The sequence below is a fragment of the Anabrus simplex genome, chromosome 1, assembly GCF_040414725.1.
Source record: "Anabrus simplex isolate iqAnaSimp1 chromosome 1, ASM4041472v1, whole genome shotgun sequence".
NCBI lineage: Eukaryota > Metazoa > Arthropoda > Insecta > Orthoptera > Tettigoniidae > Anabrus > Anabrus simplex.
Window position 1 is genome coordinate 867302408 of NC_090265.1, and position 25424 is coordinate 867327831.

The following is a 25424-nucleotide window of genomic DNA, read 5'->3' on the forward strand; positions in this document are numbered from 1 at the left end:
ATTTATACCAAGTAACTTTTACATTTTAAAGGAAGGTTACATGATAAAAGTTTCGAACCTGCCCCGAGGGTTAAACTGCTGAGCTAGCAAGAAATGAAGTTATTAAAAGGCCATTAACTTATGGAAGAACTGCTGCCCGAAGGAAGAGGTGCTTCCCGCCCCCTGCTACATAATCACACTAGGAAAGATGTTACTGAAGTGGCCCGGAGACCAGAAAATCAGCAGTTTAAATACCCTCGTGGAACATTTGAGACCTTTCAAGAATGAGACCCCACACCCCCCTCAATTTTATTGGCTAGGATCAAGCAACATATCCATATCGGAGAAGACATACGTTATTGGTCAAAAATTAATTAGAGAAATTCGAGATTGGCTAAATTCAAAACAAGCGGAAAGAGAAGGGTTATACTGCCAACCCAAAAAATGACTGAAAGAAATTTAACAAAGAACAAACTTATCAACACAAAATTTCTCAAGAAACAGTTCCTTCACTTCGCACTAGGGTGCACAATTGTAGTTCTTCAGTAGTGCCATCTAGAAGAGAATGTTCACACTTCTTACTACAGAGCAAACAAATATAAATCGAAAAAGACACAGTTCAGAACTCTTCAAAATTTACAATAGCGACATCTTCAGAGAAACTTTAGAATTAACATGGTTGTTAAAGTTCAGGCTTCCTCCAGTAGAGGAGTTTCAACTGGCGCAATGTTTGAATTAGCGGCGTGGAGGTGTACCGCCCGGTACATTAACAATCATATTTATGTGTTTGCCCCAATGAAGGTCTTTTCTTATATTAACACCTAGGTACTTACAATGATCCCCAAAAGGAACTTTCACCCCATCAACGCAGTAATTAAAACTGAGAGGACTTTTCCTATTTCTGAAACTCACAACCTGACTTTTAACCCCGTTTATCATCATACCATTGCCCACCGTCCATCTCACAACACTATCGAGGTCACCCTGCTGCCGCTCACAATCTTGTAACTTATTTAGTACTCTGTACAAAATAACATCATCTGCAAACAGCCTTATCTGTTATTCCACTTCTTTACACATATCATTGATATATATAAGAAAACATAAAGGTCCAATAATAGTGCCTTGAGGAATTCCCCTCTTAATTATTACAGGGTCAGATAAAGCTTCACCTACACTAATTCTCTGAGTTCTATTTTCTAGAAATATAGCCACCCATTCAGTCTCTCTTTTTCCTAGTCCAATAGCACTCATTTTTGCCAGTAGTCTTCCATCATCTACCCTATCAAATGCCTTAGATAGGTCAATCGCAATACAGTCCATTTGGCCGCCTGAATCCAGGATATCTGCTATATCTTGCTGAAATCCTACAAGCTGAGTTTCAGTGGAATAACCTTTCCTGAACGCAAACTGCCTTCTATCAAACCAGTTATTAATTTTGCAAACATGTTTAATATAATCAGAAATGATGCCTTCCCAAAGCTTACATGCAATGCATGTCAAACTTACTGGCCTGTAATTTTTAGCTTTATGTCTATCACCCTTTCCTTTATACACAGGGGCTACTATAGTAACTCTCCATTCATTTGGTATAGCTCCTTCAACCAAACAATAATCAAATAAATATTTCAGATATGGTACTATATCCCAACCCATTTGCCTTTAGTATATCCCCAGAAATCTTATCAATTCCAGCTGCTTTTCTAGTTTTCAACTTTTGTATCTTACTGTAAATGTCATTGTTATCATGACATAAATTATAATACTTCTTTAGTATTAGTCACCTCCTCTCTCTGGACATTATCCTTGTAACCAACAATCTTTACATACTGCTGACTGAATACTTCTGCCTTTTGAATATCCTCGCATACACACACTCCTTGTTCATTAATGATTCCTGGAATGTCCTTCTTTGAACCTGTTTCTGCCTTTAAGCACCTATACATACCCTTCCATTTTTCACTAAAATTTGTATGGCTGCCAATTATGCTTGCCATCATGTTATCCTTAGCTGACTTCTTTGCCAGATTTAATTTCCTAGTTAAGTTCCTTCAATTTCTCCTTACTTCCACAGCCATTTCTAAAACTATTTCTTTCCAACCTGCAGCTCCTTCTTAATCTCTTTACTTCTCGGATATAATATAGTGGATCTTCACCATTCGTTACTGCTTTTAAAAGGTACAAGCCTATTTTCACATTCCTCAACAATTGCTTTAAACCCATCCCAGAGTCTGTTTACATTTTTACAATTTTTCAGCTATCATAGTTACTTTTTAAAAACTCCCTCATGCCTGTTTTATCAGCCATATGGTACTGCCTAATAGTCCTAATTTTAATACCTTCCTTTCTTTCACATTTATTTTTAACTATGACAAAAACAGCTTCGTGATCACTAATACCATCCATTACTTCGGTTTCTGTATAGAGCTCATCTGGTTTTATCAGCACCACTTCCAAAATATTCTTCCCTCTAGTTGGTTCCATCACTTTCTGGCTCAGCTGCCCTTCCCATATTAACTTATTTGCCATTTGTTGTTCATGCTTCCTGTCATTTGCATTACCTTCCCAATTGACATTTGGTAAATTGAGATTACCTGCTACTATTACATTCCTTTCCATATCATTTCCAACATAGCTGATTATCTTATCAAATAATTCTGAATCAGCGTCAGACCTACCCTTTCCTGGTCTGTACACTCCAAAGACATCAAGTTGCCTATTATCTATAGAGATGAGCCTTACACCCAGAATTTCATGTTTTTCATCCTTAACTTTTTCGTAGCTTACACATTCTTCTTTCACCAGAATGAATACTCCCCCTCCTGCCATTCCTATCCTATCTCTACGATACACACTCCAGTTCTGTGAGAATATTTCTTCATCCATTATAATATTTCTCAGCCCTGATTCAACTCCTATTACAATATCTGGTAAGTATATATCTATTAAATTACTTAATTCGATTCCTTTGTTTACAATGCTTTTACAGTTCAGCACTAACATTTTTTATGTCATCCCTACTTGATTTTCAGTTCCCTGTTCGCTTAACACCGCTCCCTAGGCCACCCCATTTCCCTGAATGTACCTGCCTATAACACTTCTAAACAAGTTTCCTAACTTATATGTACCACTGATTCCATACCCGACTTTGTATGAGTGTTAAGATGTTTAAATGCCTTTTTCTCTAATGATCGAAATGCTACTTATACCGTTATTGTTTTCATCCATTTGTTTAATCCATATTACTAAAATGCCGTACATGTTTTGAGAACCTCACTTATTCTCTTCATCAGCGACCAAACAATTTGTGAACTTGATAACTTATCTCCTCACAATACACTGTAAGCAAGTTTTAATTAAAATACAAGAAATGTCATCTACATGAAACGTTTAAAATTACATTACTTCAGATGCAGCTTGTACAGGGGAAGAGCTCTGAACTGAGTAGGGGCTTTTCTGTACTCTGTGGAAGACGGATCTGGATGGGGAAGTCCTCAACCCCGACACGGCGCGTCCCAATGGCTGATAGGGGCTCTCGTGAGAGAGTGGTGTTCGCACCCGCGGATCAACTGAGGACATGATATAGTGGCAGCAGCTATATCATTAATGATGATAAGAAGATCAATACATTGACCTTGTATCAGCATACAGCTGCCTCGCGTCCTAGCATCCTTGGATGTTACGATGTGACGTGGTTACTGCGCATTGAGGAAGGCAACGGGAAACCACCTCAATTAATTTTCCCTAGTAATCACCATGGCTATGCTTGCAGATAAATTAGTATCCGGAGTAAGCTCCTCAATCGGATCTCCGGGAGGGGCAGATACAAGCACAGCAATAGAAAGACTGAAATATCAAGATAGAGTCAAGATTGGAACTTGGAATGTGAAGACGATGAACCAGGCGGGAAAGATCCACAATGCAATAAAGGAGATGACAAGAATGAAAATAGATATTCTAGGAGTAAGCGAAATGCGATGGCCAGGATCTGGAACCATCAACATAGACGAGCACCGAGTTTGCTACTCGGGTACAGACAATGGGATGCATGAACATGGGGTAGGAATCATACTGAATAAAAGAATAGCCAAGTGTGTTGACAACGTTATTCCAGTCTCATCACGTGTTATGTTAGTTCAAATCAAAGCAAGGCCAGTTGACTTAAATATTATTCAAGTCCACGCTCCTACTGCAGACAAACCAGATGAGGAAGTCGAAAATTTCTATAATAGCATAAACCATATCCTGAACAAGCTAAAAAGAGAAGACCTCAACATAGTCATGGGCGACTTTAATGCAAAACTTGGGGCGGGAAGAACATCAAACGCCATCGGACCCTTTAGTCTAGGAGACAGGAATGCTCGAGGAGATGAGTTGGAACTATTTGCAGAAACAAATCAGCTAGTGGTTATGAATACATGGTTTAAACTACCACCATGCAAGTTATACACATGGAAATCGCCCATGGACACACCAGGACACATTGTGAGGAATTAGATTGATTTCATGATGGTGAACAAAAGATACAGAAATGGTTGTACATCTGTCAGAACATATCCAGGAGCAGACATACAATCAGACCATGTCCCAGTGGTTGGAAATTTTAAGATCAGAATGAAATATGTTGTCCCCAAAACAGCACGGAAATATGACTTGAGAAAATTGAAAGATGCTACCATACAGCAGACAGTCAAGACAGCTCTAAACAATAAATTGATTGACAATTGTGACGATGTTAATGAAAAACTCGCACACCTACAAGAAGTGATAAAAGGAGTAAAGGAAGAGCATTTGAGACCGGACTTTAGAAAGAGGAAAACGTGGATGACAAATGAGATTCTGGACCTAATGGAAGAACGAAGGAAGAGAAGAGGTAATTTGATGGAAAACAGAGCGGTTCAAAATACAATCAGAAGGAAAATTAGAGAAGCCAAAGAGAAAGAGAAAACTGAATTATGTGCAGAAATAGAGTTTTATCAGAGTAGACATGACGATTTTAATGTTCACCGGAAGGTCAGAGAGGCAACAAAAAAATATCGCAAATCAAACTGTGCAAAGCTTGTAGATAGTAGTGGTAACCTCATAATCGACAAGGAAGAAAAAAAGAGAAAATGGGAGAAATATCTGGAACAGTTATTCCAAGATGACATGAGGAGAGAGGAACCAGAGATATCAGACACAACAGGACCAGATATCCTAGTAAGTGGAAGCGGGAATACAACAGATGAAGGAAGGGAAAGCAGCTGGGCCAGATGGCATACAAGCAGAATTTCTCAAACTGCTCAGTGAGGAAAAAATAAAAATGATCACAAAAATATTCAACGACATTTACTCATCATGTTAAAAATTAAATAATTGAAAAGGAGGTTCAACCTATTCAATACTTAAAAGAAGGGAATGCAGTAATCACATTCCTATGTAAATGGGACCGGTTTCGACCTTAGTCCAGGTCATCATCAGCCATAAAAAGATGTACAATGTTTATGAATATTGGAGGTCAGTTTCACACTTTGATAGGCACAAAGACACGACACCACATTCTGTATGCACAAAGTCACAACACTATCAACTAATATACGAAGATCAAAAATAACTAGAAGTCGCAGACGAATAGATTTGTAGTAGAAAGCCGCCAGCTCCTGGTGATCAGCGCGGCACATTCAAGGTCATGTGCTGCGGTCGAACGCCAAAGTAGAGTGGAAAATGTTTTGAAGGTCTAGAATTTGTCATGGTTGCGGGAAGTTAAGTACGTATATAAAAATATACGACGCAAATCAGAATAATTTACTCATCAGGTAAAATCCCTCCAGAATGGTTAAAATCAGAATTTATTGCTTTACCTAAGAAATCAAATGCCAAAGAATGTAGGGACTATCGTACCATCAGTTTAATGAGCCATCTGCTAAAATTATTTCTTAAAGTGATACACAAGCGGATATACAGTATTTGTGAAGAACAGATAGCGTCCAACCAGTTTGGGTTTTTGAAGGCAGTTGGCACTAGAGAAGCAATATTTAGTGTTCAGGTACTGTTCCAAAAATGTAGGGATATCAACTGTAATGTATTTGCATGCCTCATTGATTATCAAAAGGCGTTTGATCGCGTGATTCATGAACACCTGATAGACGTACTCAAGAAAACAGGAATTGATGGGAAAGATCTAAGAATAATAGCAAATTTATACTGGAACCAATCTGCAGTCATGAAAATAGATCAAGACCAATCTGAGCAAGTGAGAATACGCCGAGGGGTCAGACAAGGATGTATAATATCACCGATACTCTTCAACCTGTATTCTGAGCACGTATTCAAAGAAGCCCTATTTGATGTGGAGGAAGGAATTTCAGTGAATGGTGTCAAACTCAACAATTTGCGTTACGCAGATGACACAATTGTCTTTGCAGATACGATGGAAGGGCTACAGAAGTTGATGAACAAAATTTCTGAAACAAGCAAGAGATATGGTCTGGACATCAACACTAATAAAACAAAATTGATGATCATCAGTAAGAAGAACATCCGAGGCGTGAATCTGTTCCTCAATGGAGCAAGTATAGAGAGAGTTTCACAGTATTCGTACCTGGGTACCATCATTAACGAAGCATGGGACAATTCGCAAGAGATAAAGTGTCGTATTGGAAAAGCGAGAAGTGTTTTCAATTCAATGAGCTCAACCTTCAAGAATCACGACCTTACCATGGATACCAAAATGCGGCTCCTTAGGTGCTATGTGTTTTCAGTTCTCTTTTACGGTGTGGAAACATGGACGCTTACAAAAGCCACCACTGCTAGACTGGAAGCATTTGAACTCTGGCTATACAGACGAATTTTGAAAATATCATGGAATCGTAAAGTTACCAACGTTGAGGTTCTACGCCGAGCTAACAAGAGACCAGAGCTGATCAACACCATCAAGTGCCGTAAACTACAATATTTTGGACACATCATGAGGAATCAGAAAAGGTATGAGCTGCTTCAACTTATCCTGCAAGGGAAAATAGAAGGAAAAAGATCTCCTGGGCGAAGAAGAATTTCCTGGCTCGGCAACCTTAAAACCTGGTTCAACAAAACATCTGCAGAACTGTTCCGAATTTCAATGGATAAAGCCCGAATAGCCATGTTGATCGCCAACGTCCGAGGCGGACAGGCACGCTAAGAAGAAGAAGAAGAAATAAGTTATAATTAAAATACAAGACTCGTCAACTAAATAAAATATTTAACGTTACATAAACAGAATTTTTTTTACATAAAATAAGTTTCTCTTAAAAAACAGTGTGCATCTACAGTTCAAAATTTTTATTTCATCTCCATCTGTTTTTTATTTCATCTCCATCTGTTTGAAACTTTCTCTGAATGGCTAATCTCTTTCTGGTTAGGCTAGCTTTCTGTACAAGATGTTGTTGCTTGCGTACATATCAAATTGTGAAAACATGCGGCTGTTGATATGTTGTCTGGTATAGCTACACAGGCACAGGAATAGGGTGTAATAACTGGCTCGCATGTTTCTGTAGAGGTATCCAATCACAAGTCAAGGTCAGGCGCATGTATTCACGATTTGATATGAAACACAGTCTGTTTTATTACTCTAATTTATTTCAGGATTTCCCAGTAACATGTGTGCATGCACATGCACACACATACACACACACATCCTACATTCGAACACAGGGCTTCTCGCCGTGCAACACGCGATGACTGTTCCTGGTCTGACTCCAGACAGAGACAGTCTAATAATTCACACAGTTAAACACAGTGAACAACTAAACAGGAACAGCTCAACAGTGTTAAACAGCAGGACAGTACTCCTCACAACAACAACGATTAACATTGTTCCAATTACATTCACGATAGTTGCTCCAGTCACTGGCTGTACGATGGTCCTCAGTCTGCTGAAGAGAGAGCGCGCGTGCGCGCGCGCGCACACACACACAGAGAGAGAGTACTCTAAGGCAGTACACAGTCTTCTGTTCCGTACGCCATCTTCAGTCCAGCTGCTCACTGGACACTGATGCAACAACAACCACTCCTCGTTCAGTCTCCAATGGGACACTAGCGACAGCCAACACTGGGTCTGCCATGGACTCCCACACTAACACTGACTGATTGTCTGTGACTAGCCTCCTTTTTTATATCTTGGGTGATGTGTACCGGAGTATTCGCGATGTGCCTAGAGACGGAGCATTCTCATTGCGTCTTCCAGAAACACACGGGGAAACCAGCCAAAAACATGGAAAGGCCGGCTTGGAGCTCCCGGGTTGTGTGACTCACTAGCTCCTTCCAGGAAGTACCCAAAGGGGCTACCACAGGGCTGTCACGTAACAATACTACTGAGTGAAGTCTTCATCACGGAGGGTGGTTGGATCCTCAAATAGCACCAGCAAGTAGGTGGATAAGTATTATTGCAGTCATCTTATTTTTGTAAAATGCTATGGGTGAAATATTTTTTGCCTTACCTATTTAACAGGTGCAGATTTCCATATCTGTGATTTGAACATAAGTGCGTTTACTTGCTAATCAAAGTGAGTACATTTTGTGAGTAGTGGTTCAATTACTAACTTTTCAGTTTGAATTCTGCTAGCCAATTATCATACAAACATCATTTGCAGTTTATGTAAGGTTGTCACATATGTGATGGTGTATAATGGATAAAAATCTCCAGATCCTCGTGGAATCATATTTTTGGAATGTCACACTCGCATGTGGACAGCTGCTTGTAGGTTTTCAAAATCAGTGATATTTGTTCCCGTGCATCGATGCCTTCATAGCCCTGAACTGGTGATAATCAATGGGGCCAACTCAGTGAAGTAAGGTGGATGATGATGCATTTGGAATCCCAGCTCAGCAATGGCATTGACTGGTGGTTTTGTTGGCAGAACACCTTTTTCGTCCATTTCTTTGGATGTTTCTTTTGAACTGCACAACATAATGTAATTAAGTAGAGTTGCCACATATGTGATACTGGCGACAGTGGTCCACCGTTCCCGCTAGTAAGAGGATGATACCTCTGTGTCCCGAAATATCATGGTTATCTTGCTGCTTGCTGATCGAGGATGCTGTTCGAAATTTCTTTGGAAATGGCCTGCAAGTATGTTTCCATTGCATTGATTAGGTTTTAGTCTCTGATCCATGTTAAAGGAGCCATGTCCTATTCTCAGTCACAGTCCGTGACATAAAGCCCACTGGATTCTAGTTGTGGTGCTGCAGGAGATTATTGCTCACATTCACATGCGTTAGACTTTGCACTTCGATTAGACATCTGGGAACCCACCTGGAGGATTCATTCCCAACAGTAGGTACTCGTTCTTGAGGGATCATGAAGTGACTGTTACCATGTCTGTGAATGTGATGCACTTGTTGTCGAGGATAACCCATTCTACTTGCAAGATATTGGTTGACATTGTCGCTGTCCTTGGGAACTCATCTCCTCCGTTGATGTAATGCTATTTTTCCAGCTTTCAGCCCAATTGTACATATCTTTCCATTACGGTGGATTCTTTGCACACACTGTTACCCAACGTCTGTGATTCTCTCTTTCAATAGAAACCATGTTGTCCAGCATTGTCCTTTATGATCACTAACCATGTTATCTGCTAGTGCACTGACCAATGGCAAAGAAAGTGTGCCGTATTGAACAGTGGATTGCATCCCTCTGTTCAGTGTTGCCTTGGTGGTGGCGATTATTGGAAAGGAAGTACAACTAGGCGACCATCCTCTCTTTAATACTAATCAGAAATGAAAATAGGAAATGTCCAACACTTACAGTGATCACCACCAACACCACCCTTTGTCCGCCAATGCATGCTTCTAAGTTGAGAGCACTTGGGGTCGCTTTTTAGTCACCATTTGCAACAGGCAGTGGATACTGTGGTTGTATTATACGGTCCCCGCCCACAGGGTTTTAATGCTGCCATTGTGTTGCGAATAAGTGTATTAGCTATCCATGATTTGCAATGATTTGTTAAATGGCAGACTGAGAGCTTTGGGTAATTGGAAAATATAAATTAATATGATATGCCTCTCACAGTTTCTCTTTTTACTAGTTTAAAACAAAATTTGATGGAACTTTGTGGAGTACAAACATATAGACAGTGGCATGGGGCGGAGTGGGCTTATCAAAACAATGTAGAGCTCTGAGACACAAGAAACATGCAGTGACTTGAGGTGGGGAAGTGCAGTGTGGTGTGGTTCATTTTGAAACAATCTAGCTTGTTTTGTGGAAGTGTTTGTCAGACCACCAATTTAGCAATCATAACAAGCATAATCACAACAGAAGTAGCCTCTCCTCTGCACAGGTTGGTTTTCTTCAATTTCTTGTTTATTTCTCCAAAGCTTCCTGAACTTTACTAAGGATATAATCATATGTAGATGTTGACATTCTTGTGTATTGTTCAAAGTTGTAATTTATTCCTCCTCAGCACAGGCAAGAAATGATGAGATGCCTCATAAATACAGTCACTCGCCCAGCTCTTTCCAAGTTTTCCGTTTTAAGTAATAATGGTCTCAGCTATCATGTGTATACATTTTAATAGAATGCCATTTAGGCTACATGCATGTTGATTTTGATGTTCCATTTTACCTACCAGATGGCAGAATAAACCAGATCTTTGTTGGATGATCTATGGCTAAGTTGTAATTAATTTTGTTGTTACAAATATGTCACAGAGATCTTTTATCTGCAGACATTGTTCGAGATGGAGTGCCAAACGAGTCTTGTTTCCACCCTTCAAAAATCCACTGCCTCTGACGGGTTTGAACCTGGTGCAATGTTGGGACCAGGAAGCCAAAATTCTTACCACTGATTCAGAGAACTACTGTACATTTGGCAGTGTCGTATTGTCAACTGTGAACCGCTTCACACTTCATTATGTGTTTTGTGCATTCACTTGAAATGGCCCTGCTCCACCCCATGCTGCACTGTGCTGTGTCTATGTTTGTACATGCAATTATTGCTACTTTGGAAAATGCATATTTATGCTAGTCAAGCAAGTTTTATAGTCATTATGTTTTTCAGTTGCTATGCATAATAATTATAATTGTATTTCTGAAGGTACTATTCTTAGCATTTACCATTATTATCCTTGGGTGAGATACCATATCCTCTTCTCACTTGTATTTCTCCTATTCTTCTTCTTGTGTTGTGTTCTCCAAGAATACTGGCAATCAACGACTGACTTGAGCATTACTCATAGCTGTTTGGAACCACGAATCTGTACTGAGTCTAAACCTCTGATGAAGATCCCCCTACCGTGATATCGTCCGCATGTGCCTTCAATTTTCCTCTGGACGATCCACTTCCTCCACCTGATGGTTATGAGAATCTTTGCCTCCTTATTCATCCAGTGCAGTACTTATTGTGTTTACTACCTGTTGCTTGTTTTATTGGTAATGAGAATCTCTGTCTCCTTATTCATTCAGTGCAGCACTTATTATCCTTATTACATATTGCTTGTTTTGTTGTAACTTCTTTGTAAGCTTCCCTTTCTTTGTTATATTTGTATCACTTCCAGACGTCCTCTTTCCCATTTTTCATCAGTCTACAGAACAGTGTATTCTTAATGTACTTATAATACTTCCATTGCTTCTTATCACAAATTTAAAACCATCAAAATATAACTGTCCTTTATATCTGAGATTTGGAAAAAAAAAATTTTTTTCTAAGTGTTAGCATTAGATTGTATATTCTCAAATTTAATAATTCACTTTCTCAAAAGAGCCTAAATATAATTATGCTGAAGAAATATTTCCCTCATTATTCCTTTTGTAATACTGAGACTAATGATGTGATCCATTCTGTTTTATTGCTTTGTATTGAACTGTATATGCTTAAAAGTTTTAGTATTGAAATTAAAGTAGTCCTGTTATGTTGTTCTCTTCTTGCTTTCAGTTCCCTTTGAAGAGAATCTGCAGCCAGTACTTGAAACATCAGGAAAGAGTAAGGTTGCAACAAAAAAGAACTTACCCGTGTAAATACAGCCCATTGTCAGGGATGCAAGATAGTTCTTGGAACAGAGTTCTAACAAAAAAATAAGGAGTATCGGGCAAATGAGGTGGTGTAAATACTACAAAAGAAAACACTGTAAGTTAGTACCAGATATTTTTCACTAATATTATGTACTGTATGTTACCAGGATACTACTGAAGATATATCTGTTGCAGTGTAAGCCTAGTATAAAGTCGTTCTTCATGAATAATTCAGTTAATTTTTTGCTTATAAAACATTCTGAATTAGTCAGTTGTGCACTAATTGTTGAAGTCATATTATTTTTGTTGTTGTCATTGTCATACTCTTTAACGGTGATAATTAAAACAGCAATCTCTGAAACCTTCAACACATTCAGCAATTGAATAATGAAAATTATTAAGGACTTGTAACTGTGATTTCTGTAATTGGTAAAATTAGGAAATTTTTAGGATCCTTTAATTCCTATTAATTTCATATTTGGGGACAGAATTTTTAATTTCTGTCTTGTGAATCAAAGTGAGCTATCTGTACAAACTTCTTTTACTTTTTAAAATGCATTTAAATGCTTGTTTGCATCTGTACAAATGTAATATCAATTTAATATAGGTCTGTAGTTCTACATAATCATGAGTATCAACATGCAATGAAAATTCAGTGACTTGCTTGTGCTAGTTCTCCCTTTCCTGATGAGTCCCATCCTTCCACTGTAGCGTGTACCTATCTGTTTTCTTTTGATTCATATTACTTTACTTGTGCATCTTGCCTTGGTAAGTCATCCTGGTTTTCTTTCCAAGCCTGATTAACCTCATAACTTATGTTTTCAGTTTACTTGTCAAAACTATTCTTAGTGCAGCTGGTCTTTAAAATTAAAAACGAAGAGGAATTATGTACAGTGAGCTATATAAACCATAAAGAGCTAATAATGGAGAATCAAATTTTGAAAAGTCCATCTGTCATTAAATGGAAAAACACTGGTATATTCTGAAGAAGAGTATTAATATGATTACTAGACATGAGTGGAAACATAGAAATAAAATCTTTATTGAACATGTTCAGAAAAATAAAAAGTAACCAAATTGCAAAGAAATTGTCTGTGTTACAGTCATACACAAGGAAGCTTCTAATACTTATCACAGAAGACTAGTTGCAAAGTTATAAAAATATTGAATGATCCTGGCTACCGAATTATAAATATTTTGAATTAGTGTCTAGTGGACAATTTGCATATCAATTTTCATGTTCTCCTCTGGCTGACAGGTAACACCATTAAAGTCACTCTTAAATAGCAAAGTGCTTACTTGTATGGGAGGATAGCGTGACGAAAGAATTTTACATAGCTGTACAACATCAGGGTGTTTACTTCCGTCAAATACAGTAGAGAAAATACGCAACACTCAGCGAGATATCGAGGTACAGCTATTAGAGCTCTCTCTAGCGGCTTGACCTGAGAACTACTGATTCTGTCATAAGAGCACGTGTATTTGTGTGTGAAGTTTTTGGTGTTATTTATGCGTTTTCAGCGAGTTGACATAATTAAATAGTAGCGTGTGTCATTCCTTGATATCTCCTCTCAACATGAGGGGAAAGGTATTTGCTGTGTTTGGCTGCAATAACTATGAAGTAGAGAAGAATGCGTGGTCTTTCTTTCGTTTCCCTCGTGACAAGAAAATGTAAGTAATATTGTGTTTTCATATATATTCTTCCAGTGACAAAGAGATTTTTATAGTACTTCATAATCTTCTGACCTGCTCGACCCATATTTTAACCGGCTTAAAATATAATATGCATAAATTATTGTATAGTGCAGCAGTTAACCTTCAATACCGATGTGTTGCTGTAGGTGTGAGCTGTGGGTTTGATTTAATTCAGGAAAATGCATACGTATGTGGCTGGTTGTGCTCCAAGTTACCCCATTTGGAATGTCGTAATGTGTTGTCAAGCACTGAACAAACTATGGGTGACTTAAGAAATGTACACATTTTGTTGAAGCAGTATGATGATGCAAATTTGCTTTATCCTAGTGTAATAGCAAGTATTGCTGATAGGGAAGTTTTGAATGTTTTTGAGGCTAATTTTATAGATTTTCTTTCTGTTAGTAGGCTTCATGTTAAGAGGAAAATTGTCCAGCTTTTAAATGTTAATTCATTGCATCATGTGTGTATGGAATGTGCCGATATTTTTATTGACAAGTGTCTTAATGTGGTTATAAAATGTTTTTTAAATGAGAAAAAAAGGCAAATCTAACCGTAAAAGTTCAGGCAGGAATGCTAAAGCAAAAAAAAAAGTAATGCATAAATGAAAGATCAAGCCATTTCACAGCAGTCCATTTCACATCTTGTTTATATGTCTAATTTCAGTCTTTAAATAATAACCTTTAAAATAATTCTTCACTCATTTATCCAGAATTGCTTTAGCAACTTCGAAGTTAATATCTCAATAACACTTTCTTTCTAGACGTAATTTATTTATCCATTTTCGTATATGAATTTCCATTGATATTTGAATTTAGCACTAATTTTCAGGTCAAGTCACTGAGAGCGCCACTTGCGAATTGTCTCCCATTTTAACAAGGCCAAATCCGTAAGTGTCGCATATTGTCTCTGCTGTATTTGCTTCTGTTCCTTTACATGCTGACATAAATGCCATGCTATGCTTTGGATTTTCCCATCATTAAAAAAATTACACCAAACGCAGTTCTGATCAGTTCTGCAATCTTGGGTACAGAAAGCTAGGAACTTTGTCCATCGATGCTAGATTATAGTTCAAAGTAGATTGGCAGATTGAAGAGAAAAAATAACAGTATAGAAATTGAAAGATTTACAGTAAAATTTGTGGAAAACTAAAGCAGCTACAGTGAAACCTCATTAAATTGGATTTTGAATGATGTGATTTTGAATTAACCGCTGCCAATTCGTAGTTCAGAAATGTCAACCTTTGTCATATCACAAAACATTATGTGACCTACTCATGCATGCAGTCACTTAGATTTTGTTTCACAGTTTAAACCTATTTTAAAACTATATTTCTGAAATATATCCAACAAGGTGCATTTATTCAAATACTGCACTTCGGTAACTCAGAAGACAGCGCCATATACTGGCAAACATAACCTCACAGTAGTAAAGGAAAAAACCCCTACATGGTTAAAAGACAAGGAGAAATCTAGCATTAAATTATATAAGTACAGTAATCCAATGAATAAATCACTTGCACATGTTCTACCTCTCTGCTCAGCCCCCAACTAGCTTGTTTCTGCTTCCCAGCCTCATCAGGAGGGCAGGTATCAATGAGGACAGGTATCAATGCTCATTGAGGGGTCATCTGGGAAAGATCTTCAGTTTTCATGTAGGAAGTGTAGGGGAAGAAGAAAGCCAGATAAATAAAGGAAAAGGGAAGAAACATAAGAAAAAGATAAATACAGGTGGTAAAAAAGTAGGAATACAGGACAGGCACAAAAGGAGAAACGGATCACAGTGGGGTAATATTATTGAAAAAAGAAGCAAGTGTCAAATGAAGTCTTGTATCTTATTTGCTTAAAATGTTAACATTTTAATGCGGAATTGGTTACGGTGCAGTTTGTTATTAATGATTTGGAAAACCATGTTATCAAAGGACAGATGGACTGTTAATGAAACCGCTTAACAAATAAATAATTCTTACTGGAAAAGACAAAGACTGAACTGGTACACTTCAATCACTAGCTCCACAACGTGATCACAACATGACAACGACTCATGAACTCAGAACATTCATTTTTAAATCAGAAACATTCACGGCAACTCTCATAAATTCATTATTATTAAAATATGAATGTTAAACTGCCACAGCACCCAAGCGGCATCACAGGCGTCTGAACTCCCCAATACATTTACGTTTCCTTAATTAACACAGTACTGCAGAATTCAATTTTAAGTAACTGATTGGTCACCAGTGTACTTTATTATACACAATATAAACATAACATGAGACTAATACATCTACCAGGTTGGGTCATAGCCTGACGATATCTTGACTTGCTTACCTAACCTGACGACCTGTTGAACTGAAATGGTATGAGGATATGCTGGCTAGGTTATACTCTCCTCAAATGACAGACCAAGAATTACTCACTCACTCTGTAGGCTTCTGAGAGATGTGAAGTTCCCATGCCAATCTCACGATCCTCTTCCATCTTTTTCGATCTTGCGCCTGCTCTTCCCAGTTATTAATTTGGAGGGTCCAGCATACCTTGTTGATCTCCTTCTTCCAGGTGCTTCGGGGTCTTCTTGAAGGTCTTCTCCCATTAAGAGATCCCTTGTATAGATCTACTGGTGCTATATTATCCTGCATCCTCAACACATGTCCAGCCCAGCGCAGTCTGTTGGATTCTGTCACACCCATTATAATGTGTTGTTGAGAGAGGGTGTAAATCTCATAATTAGATCTTTTATGCCAGCTTTGTGAGATAGGATCGAAAAATGGGCCAAATATTTTTCTATAAACTTTATTCTCAAAGACTTGCAACTGCTGCTGCTTTTTCTTGGTTATACTCCATGTCTCGGAACCATACAGAAGTACTGGTCGAATGATTGTATTGTAGATAACCATTTTTGCATTCCTTGTTAAAAACTTGGAGCCTAATATAGGGCTCATAGAGTGAAATGCCTTCTTTGCATTCTTAATTCTAGCTTGGTGTTCCTGTTGCCTTTGGTTTTGCTCATCGATTAATACACCAAGGATTTTAAACTCCTCTACTCCTTTAAATATATATTTCCCAATTTTCAAAGGCAATCTGTCAACCTCCTCATGATTCGGTCTCTGTACAACCATGTAATGTGTCTTTTTATCATTTACCCGTGAGCCAATTTTTGCTGCCATTTCCTCTAGTTCCACAAATAACTGCCTAATTTCTAATTCATTGCGGCCAATAAGAACAATATCATGCGCATATGCAAGGACTTTATGTTGTCTACCATTATGATGCCAGCAGGTACAAGAGCTAATTTTCTGATAATCTCCTCCATTACAGTGTTGAATAGGAGATAGTGCATCCCCTTGTCTCAGACCAGTTTTATTCTGGAAGGAACTTGGTTTTCTGCCCTTGAGCAAAACACATCCATACACAGTTTGCAGATGTTAATTAATTTTATGGGAAAGCCAAACTCCATCATGATGTTCCACAGCCCTTCTCTGTAGATTGAATCATATGCCTTGAAGAAATCTATAAAGAGGTAATGAACCGCCTCCTTGTGTTCTGTCATTAATAGTCTTAATTTCAAATATGTTGTCTGTAGTGGATCTGTTACTACGAAAATCATTCTGATAGTTCCCAATAACATTTTCAGCAAATGGTTTTAAACGCTGTAAAAGAATAAAAGACAGAATTTTTTAGGCCGTGTTTACAAGAGATATACCATGATAATTTTGAAGTTCTTCACTTCACTTCACTGCCGATCTAACAATCCAAAGTTCCAGAGCTGGAATGACCAAGCTGCAGACAGCCATGATTCGTGAACACTCTTCATCTTTTTTTTTGGGCGGTGAGAGGATCGAATAATGGAGATTCGCAGGGCAAAAGATACGTCCTTTTACTTATTTCCTAGGAGTACCCGATGAGTCGGAAAATATCAATTCACTACACTGGCGGCGGAAAAATCTATTTGACTTGGATGCAAATTTTTCTTCACTGATAATTTGGAATAAAATGAAAGTAGAATTTTATAAAAGTGAAGAGGAAGACACTTTTCTTAAGGAACGGCTCTTTTCAGTATTGAATTTTGAGTTATTTAGTGAATTGTGGTGCTATAATTTGGAATAGACCTAAATTGTTATTCTAGACCAGGCCATACTACTACTATTACTATTACTTCTACTACTACAACTACTAAGTCAGCCTCTGCCTTAAGTATGCACACTGCTCATTCAAACAGCACGTCAGGATAGGGATCGAATAACTGGAATACTATGAAGAACCGGTCTGTAACGTACCAGCTGTATCAGAAAATGTATGAACCAGAGGAATGGCATGCTAAGGAAGAAAGTTTTCTAACTCCCCGGCTATTTCCCGCCAATATTCAGTCAGGCTATTATACTCGGTACTCAGCAGTAATCCCATGTATCGGAGTTGAGAGGCAGCATATGAGACAAATAACATCACAACAAACAATGGTCAATGTTATCTTATTATTGATCAATGTTATGTGCTTTCGATATTGTAGGCCTTCACATTTAGTTTTCTTCCGACTCCGAAATACCACTCTTATCATAGTCGGTATGGTAAAACTGAATATAACATAAATGATCGGAAATTGTATTCTCTGTAACTTTTGTTATGTAGTACTTTTCGATAGGACCAAATATATAGGTATTTAAAAATTAAATTTTAGGCGCCTTCCCCTAAACTGCAATTTCATTGAGGTTGAATAAAATTGTTTATATCTTGGACTGTATTTTCGTATTCCCTTACTCTATATACCGACTTTCATCAAATTCTGTTAGCCCATTTCTCTCATTTTCTCATGGCTCGGTGTGGATATGGACTTAGCAACACAAATACAAATTCATGAATATTTGTGTTATCATAGTTGGTACAGAAAAAATGTATAAGACATAAGTGGTCGGACATTTAATTCTATATAATGTTGGTTATGTAGTATTTATCGATACGACTAATAATAATATAAATATTTGAGAATTAAATTTTAGGCCTTCCCCTAAACTACCATTTCATTCAGTGTGAACAAACTGTCTTATAACCTAGATTGTAGTGACTCATTCTCCGACTTTGTATACCAGTTTTCAATGAGATAGGACCACTAATAAGTAAATATTTAAGAATTAAATTTTAGGCCTTCCCCTAATCTACCATTTTGCTCAGCGTGAATAAAATTATTTATAGCCTAGATTATAGCGACTTATTCCTCAACTTCGCATACCAATTTTTATTAAGATAGGATCGCTAATAACATAAATATTTGAAAATTAAATTTTAGGCCTTCCCCTAAACTACCATTTCTATCAGCGTAATAAAATGATTTATGGCTTAGATTGTAGTGACTTATTTCCCGACTTTGCATACCGATTTTCATTAAATTCTCTTTAGCCGTTTTCTAGTGATGCGTGTACATACATACAGACAGAAATTATGGAAAAGTAAAAAGTGTATTTCCTAGTTACCGTGGACATGACCGATACAGAAATACCATTCTTTTCAAATTCTGAGCAATGTATATATAGATTTATGTAATCTTTCTCCACCATATTTTATAAACTCAGCAGGAATGTTGTCACTACCTGAAGCTTTATTTTTTTTTTGGCCCCTTTAAACAAAAGGCATCATCATCAAGCATCTTTATTGTTTTTTAGATTTATAATACTTTGTAATACGTCTTGATATGATGGCTCTGGTATTTGTTCTTCTGATGGGGAACTAGGTGGTTTACCAAAACAGGTTTCTGGATTAGCACAATTCAGCAAGGAATCGAAGTATTGCTTACAGTAATTTAATAATTTGTCCTGATTGGCAATTAAATTTCCAGACTTATCTCTCATAATACTCGATCTTGGTTGAAATCCCCTTTTAATTGTGTTGACAGTTCCATACATCTTGAGAATGTTCCTGTTTCTGTAGTCATCTTGGATTGATGCTATTTGTTGTCTCAGGTAGACTTTTTTCTTTCTACAAATTAATTTACTACATTCTTTCTGTTTTTTCTGTATAGTTCCTCAACATCTACATTCTTATTAGACTACAGCCACTTATTATGCCATATTGCCACTTTATTAACTGCATCTTGACATGCCTCATCGAACTATTTCTTTTTCTTACTAACACCTTTTGGTATCACTTTCATTGCTACTGTTATCATGATTTGTTCCATATTATTCAACATTCGTCACAAACTTCATAATTTGTTTCATCAATGTCTTCTATAGGATCTTCTCCCAGAATATCAAATCTGTTTGTAATTTCCACATTATACTTTAATCTTTCATCCTCCTGCTTCAGTTTCTCAGTGTTAACTTTGCATCTTTTCTCAGTCTGTGACTTACAAGAGGTTTTCAGTTTTAACAGAAGCAATTATCATATTGTGATCAGATTTTATCTCAGCTCCTCGGTAAGCTCTGATATCAGTTATGGTGCTTCTATGCCTGTTATCAATTAGTACATGGTTTATCTGATTGGCAGTCTTACCGTCACATGAATACCATGTTTCCTTATGTACAGATATTTGTTTATTTGGGAAAGTGGTACTCTGCACATTCATGTTTGTGGATGTAGCAAAATTAATTAGTCTAATGGCATTATCTTTGCTTTCGTCATGCAGATTTTCCCTTCCTATTGTTGGCACAAAAATTTCTTCCTTTCCAACTTTTGCATTGATATCACCCAAAATCATTTTGACATCATGTTTGGGTAATTTATTCCACAGTTCTAACAAATCCTCATAAAAGGAGTCTTTAACGTGATCATCCTTGTCATTTGTGGGGGCATGGCAGTTCACCAGTGATATGTTAAACCATTTAGAATGTACCCTCAAATAGCATAGTCTTTCATTCACATGTTCACAGCACTGACGATACTAGTGAATTTTGGACACAAAATGCAGTACCAAATTTGTGGGGTCCAGTTTCTTTACCACTCTTAAAAAGTGTATACTTCTCCATGTCCTGTATACCATTACCTAATAATCTAGGCTCTTGAATTGCAGCAGTTCCCACTCCGTACTTCTCCAACCGTTGACTGATGATTTTGAAGGAGCCAGGTTTATGCAGGGTTCTTACATTCCAAGTTCCTATTCGTAAAGCCGATTTCCATTGCCGGGTTGTCATATTTTGATATACATTCTTATTCATCCGAGGCAAATGTAAGATATTCGTTACAATCTTCCCCCCCCCCCCCCCGCAATAGAGCCGTTAACCCTATGTGCAGCACCCAACCTGGAGGGCCAGAAACTTTCCTGTCAGGGTTGCCATACCTTAGCCAAGTAGTCCCAGTTTTAAGGTGCCAGGTACTCGCCCTCACCCCTTCTATTAGAATAGGATTTGCTGATGATAATGTATAGCAGGTGGTCCATCAGCCAAATATTTCTTAAGTTTTAGCAGGTACACTTACTCGACATGGGTGCACCCCCCCCTCTTCCAATGCGTGTGTGTTTGTGTGTGTGTGGGTGTGCGTGAGCGTGCACGTGTGTCAACAACATCCACTGTCACAACATAGAACTACATAAAACAACATTTAGAACATCACTATACAGGATTACCACTCATCACCAAGAATTAGAAAATATAAATATACTTTCAAAATTTTCTACATATATATGCATGAAACATGCCCACAACATCTACCTTCATAAAATTGGACAACATTTACACACCCTCTTCCAATGCGTGTGTGTTTGTGTGTGTGTGGGTGTGTGCGTGAGCGTGCACGTGTGTCAACAACATCCACTGTCACAACATAGAACTACATAAAACAACATTTAGAACATCACTATACAGGATTACCACTGATCATATATATATATATATATATATATATATATATGAGAGTTCCCATGAGTATTTCTGGTTTAAAAGTGATTATCTTGTATAGTGAGGTAAGGGTGGTTTTTTTTCTGATAAAATGAAAGTGGATACACATAAATTCAAAGTTCTTTAGGTGAGTACCGCTAACAGCATGCCACGACACAGTACTGAAATCACTCTCTGAATCCTCTGAATTACTTTAGTCACCCTGACGTACATAATGTGCTGGCATTTTTCTTAACATTGTGGTGGTTAACATGTTAACCTGATCAACATTCCAGGGATATTTTCCATCAGTGTAACCTCCTGTGGGAATTGTTCATTTTTTACTGGTATGTTATAGCATTACATTTCATGTTTCAACAGACTGGAAGACTACACTCCCCAGCCTGATTTTTGTGGCATTGCATCTGATGAATGATTTTAACTAAATAAGGTCTCCTGATTTCAGAAATGCTGCTTTTTTTCCCTGTATCATATCTAGTTTTAGTGTTAATTACCGTTTACTGTCTGAAAATGTGATATTGCGCTTCGTGCTGCTTTGCAAATCAGCTCTTGTTAGTGTGGCTGCGGTTTGCTTTATTATTGTTATGTGCATTTGTCGATCAACCCCCCTCCACCAAATTTGTCCCCTCCATTGAATTTTGTGGCTTAGTCTAGGGGCAGTCAGTTGCATTCTGAGTGTGGTAGAAGTTTGACCTGTTGCTAATGTTGTGTTGTATTGTAAAAATGGTAAATGTGTCGGGAATTAGAAAAAAGATGTGTGAATAAGCCAGACCCATTCTGTTGCATGTATGGGGTTATGTAATAAAGGGGCAGAGTAGACCTATAACTGCATTTTTGAAACGTTTATATTATGCATATTTTAACCATGACTATCAGGGTAGACTTCTGGTGACGGATCACATCTGGGGATTTTTTGCTTTTGTAAATTCAACATCAACCTTGGAGAAACAGAGGCAGGCAATAAATCAACGTATGAAGAAGTTCTGGGAAGAAAAGAAAAACAAATGGTCTTAGGTTCCAAGCAGTCTGTAATTGGTCCAATTATTTTAATTTTTAAAAAAATGCATAGGTATTGTAAAGTAAAATTAGGAGACTTGGTCAAGGTGTGGGCTTCCCACGTAATTTGTAAAACGTGTCTTGAAAACCTACGACAGTGGAGCCATTGGAAACCTTACACCCTTTCATTCGGGATAGGGATGGTTTGGCGCGAGCCCCAAAACCATGCCAGTGACTGATACTTTTGCCTTTGTAAAGTAGCTGGATGTAATAAGAAAAATAAGGACAGTATTTTGTACCCAAATTTTAAAGTTCCTTATGGACCAAAAATTTCAATACTTTCACCTCCTACCAGTTTACCTGACTCTGAAGCTTCCTCAAATCCTGATAACGAGCAAGTTGATTTGGATTTTTTCAGCATCCAGTAAAGCAGTAAGTTCACAATTGTTTAACTAGCTGGAGTTGAGTAATCTGATACAAGATCTCGGTCTCACAAAGGAAAAAAGTGAACTGCTAGGGTCATGATTGAAAGAAAAGAAAATCTTCTTGCGCCTGAAACTACCTTTTCTTCATATAGATGTAGAGGTAAGGAGTTGAGGAAGCATTTCAAGAAAGATGATCGGGGTCGATGACCTAGCTGTTAGCCCCCTTTAAACAACAATCATCATCATCATCATTATAAGAAGAAGATCTGACCTGCTGTGATATTCCAGGACTGATAGAACAGCTGAGGAGTGATTACAAGCTGGAAGATTGGAGACTGTTTGTGGATTTCTCTCAAAGGAACTTAAAGGCTGTACTACTTCATAACAGAAACATTTGAGGTTTGATACCTGTGACACATTCCATTTCACTAAAAGAAAATTACATCACAGTACAAACTATTTCAACAAAATCAAATATAATACCAATATAGTTGGTCCGTTATTGGACAAATATCTTCAACACAGGTGGGATGTGTGTGGTGACATGAAGGGTGTGGTATTCTGTTAGAAAAAGAAGCAGGCTACACTAAACTTGTTCTTCATTTATGTGAATGAGACAGCAGAGTTAGAAATAAACACTGGTCTTCACCTACCTGGCCCAAGAAACTAGTGTTGACACCGGGTGTAAGAAATGTTACAAATGCTGCCATAGTTGACCCACAAAAAAGTTATTTTACCACTGCTATACATCAAATTGGGGATCGTGAAACATTTGCTTAGGTCTTGGACAAAAGTAGCTCCTGTTTTCAGTATGCAAGTTTCCACATTTATCAGATGCAAAAGTCAAGGAAGGCATTTCTGATGGGCTACAAATTTGAAATCTTCTGAAAGACCAAAACTTTGAACAGACTTTGAATGCCATGGAACTTGCAGCATGGATTTCAATGAGGGACGTTATGATGAAGTTCCCAGGAAATGTAAAGGATGAACCGTTCAAAACAATATTGAAAACGATGTTGGATCACATGAAAGAGTTAGGAAGTGGAATGAGCTTGAAACTGCACTTCTTTCATTCCCATCTCAATCACTTTCTGTAAAATCTTGGAGCTGTTAGTGAATAGAGGGAAGATAGGTTTCAACAAGACATCAAGGAAGCAGAAAGAAGATACCAGAGGTGGTGGGATGTACCAGTGTTGGCCAACTACTGTTGATTTTTGAAAAGAGATGGCAAACATGCAGCACTCAGACACTGGGCAGCCAAACGGTCATTCCAAGAGGACATCTAGGACTGTTCATATTAAGGTGACAACAATTTTTCCCTGCAATAGCATTTTCTGGTGATGCTTTACATATGCATTGCCTTCTTTGCAAATCTTTGCTCACCTTTTGTTGCTAGAGCACAGAAATCACACTTGTATACGAGCATCTACATGAACCAAGACATCCTCGTTCAATTCAAAGTACTGGCACTTACGTTGATGAAACTTCTGTTTATTTGGCCTGCACTCACAAAAAGTAGTGGAATGCGTATGTTGTGGACTGTTTATAAAATGTAATTAATTTTCTCTGTAAATACATCCAAATTTATCTTAACCTTATCCGGGCGAAAACCCATATATACCTGCCTATATCATCACAGGTGGAAACTCATATATGGGCTTGCATAATACTTTTAAATGTTACCGGCTTTCTGAGTTCAACTAGTTACACAAATAGTCAACAGATGACACAGCTGCACTTCCAAACATTTTAAAGCTGGATGATGGCATTACTATTACATTAGGCACATTTCTTTGAGAGTTATCAGCTGAGTTTGTTGACCGTGCATGATTACAAATATTGTGGTTTACATTTTCTGTTTTTTCCTCTGCGTTTTTGGCAAAATAGTTAAAACAAATCACAAGTGATGAGATAGTTAATGGAAGTGGCAGCAAAGTGTCAGAATTGTCATTTTAGTGACAGTGAAGGTCAATCTCCCGAGATTTCTTCCAGCAGCAGCAGTGAATGCTAGAGCGACACAAGTGATCGTACAGACGATAGTGCACATACACTCAGCGCTGCCTGGACTGACGTGAGTAATTTTTATACTAGCCCATCAACTAAGATTCCAGTATATAATATTCTACCGGGCCCTATATTACCATCACATTTTTATCAAGATACTGATCCACTAGAGTGATGATGAGATTTTTGAGATAATTAAAAATGAAACTTGTATTCAGGGAAACACAAATAAGAGAAAGCAACACCCTGGACTAAAAGGGCAAGAATTGCATCGTGGTCTCCCCCAAGTGTTTCAGGCATGAAAGCATTTATTGATGTGGTGATTGTTGTTATTCTTCTTCTTATTATTACTGTCTCTTCAATGTGGTATTTATTCAGTGAACAATTATTACGGTGTTAACAAAATTCAGAACTATGCATAGCTTATTTTCAGGATTATTTTTGTTATTATTCCCCCTATGAGTGGGGGCGGTAGATTAACAGCCACGGTATCCCCTGCCTGTTGTAAAAGGTGACTAATAGGGGCCCCAGGGGCTCTAAAATTT

At 37.8% G+C, this 25424-nt stretch overlaps 1 protein-coding gene across 4 annotated transcripts in view; it reads left to right on the forward strand.

Annotated features, from left to right (window-relative positions):
* Positions 1-25424, forward strand: part of CycK (cyclin K) — a 215275-nt gene that overhangs the window by 184073 nt on the left and 5778 nt on the right. For 2 of the 4 annotated variants that reach the window (XM_067136494.2, XM_067136493.2), the window contains one exon: positions 11864-12337. Coding sequence is in view for 1 of the 4 variants with exons in the window: in XM_067136493.2 (XP_066992594.1) it covers positions 11864-11946 (83 nt within the window). In the remaining 3 variants the exon portion in view is untranslated. Of the gene's footprint in view, positions 1-11863; positions 12338-25424 lie in introns of those variants that run through there. The other 2 variants (XR_010858552.2, XR_010858551.2) reach the window with 2 other exon arrangements.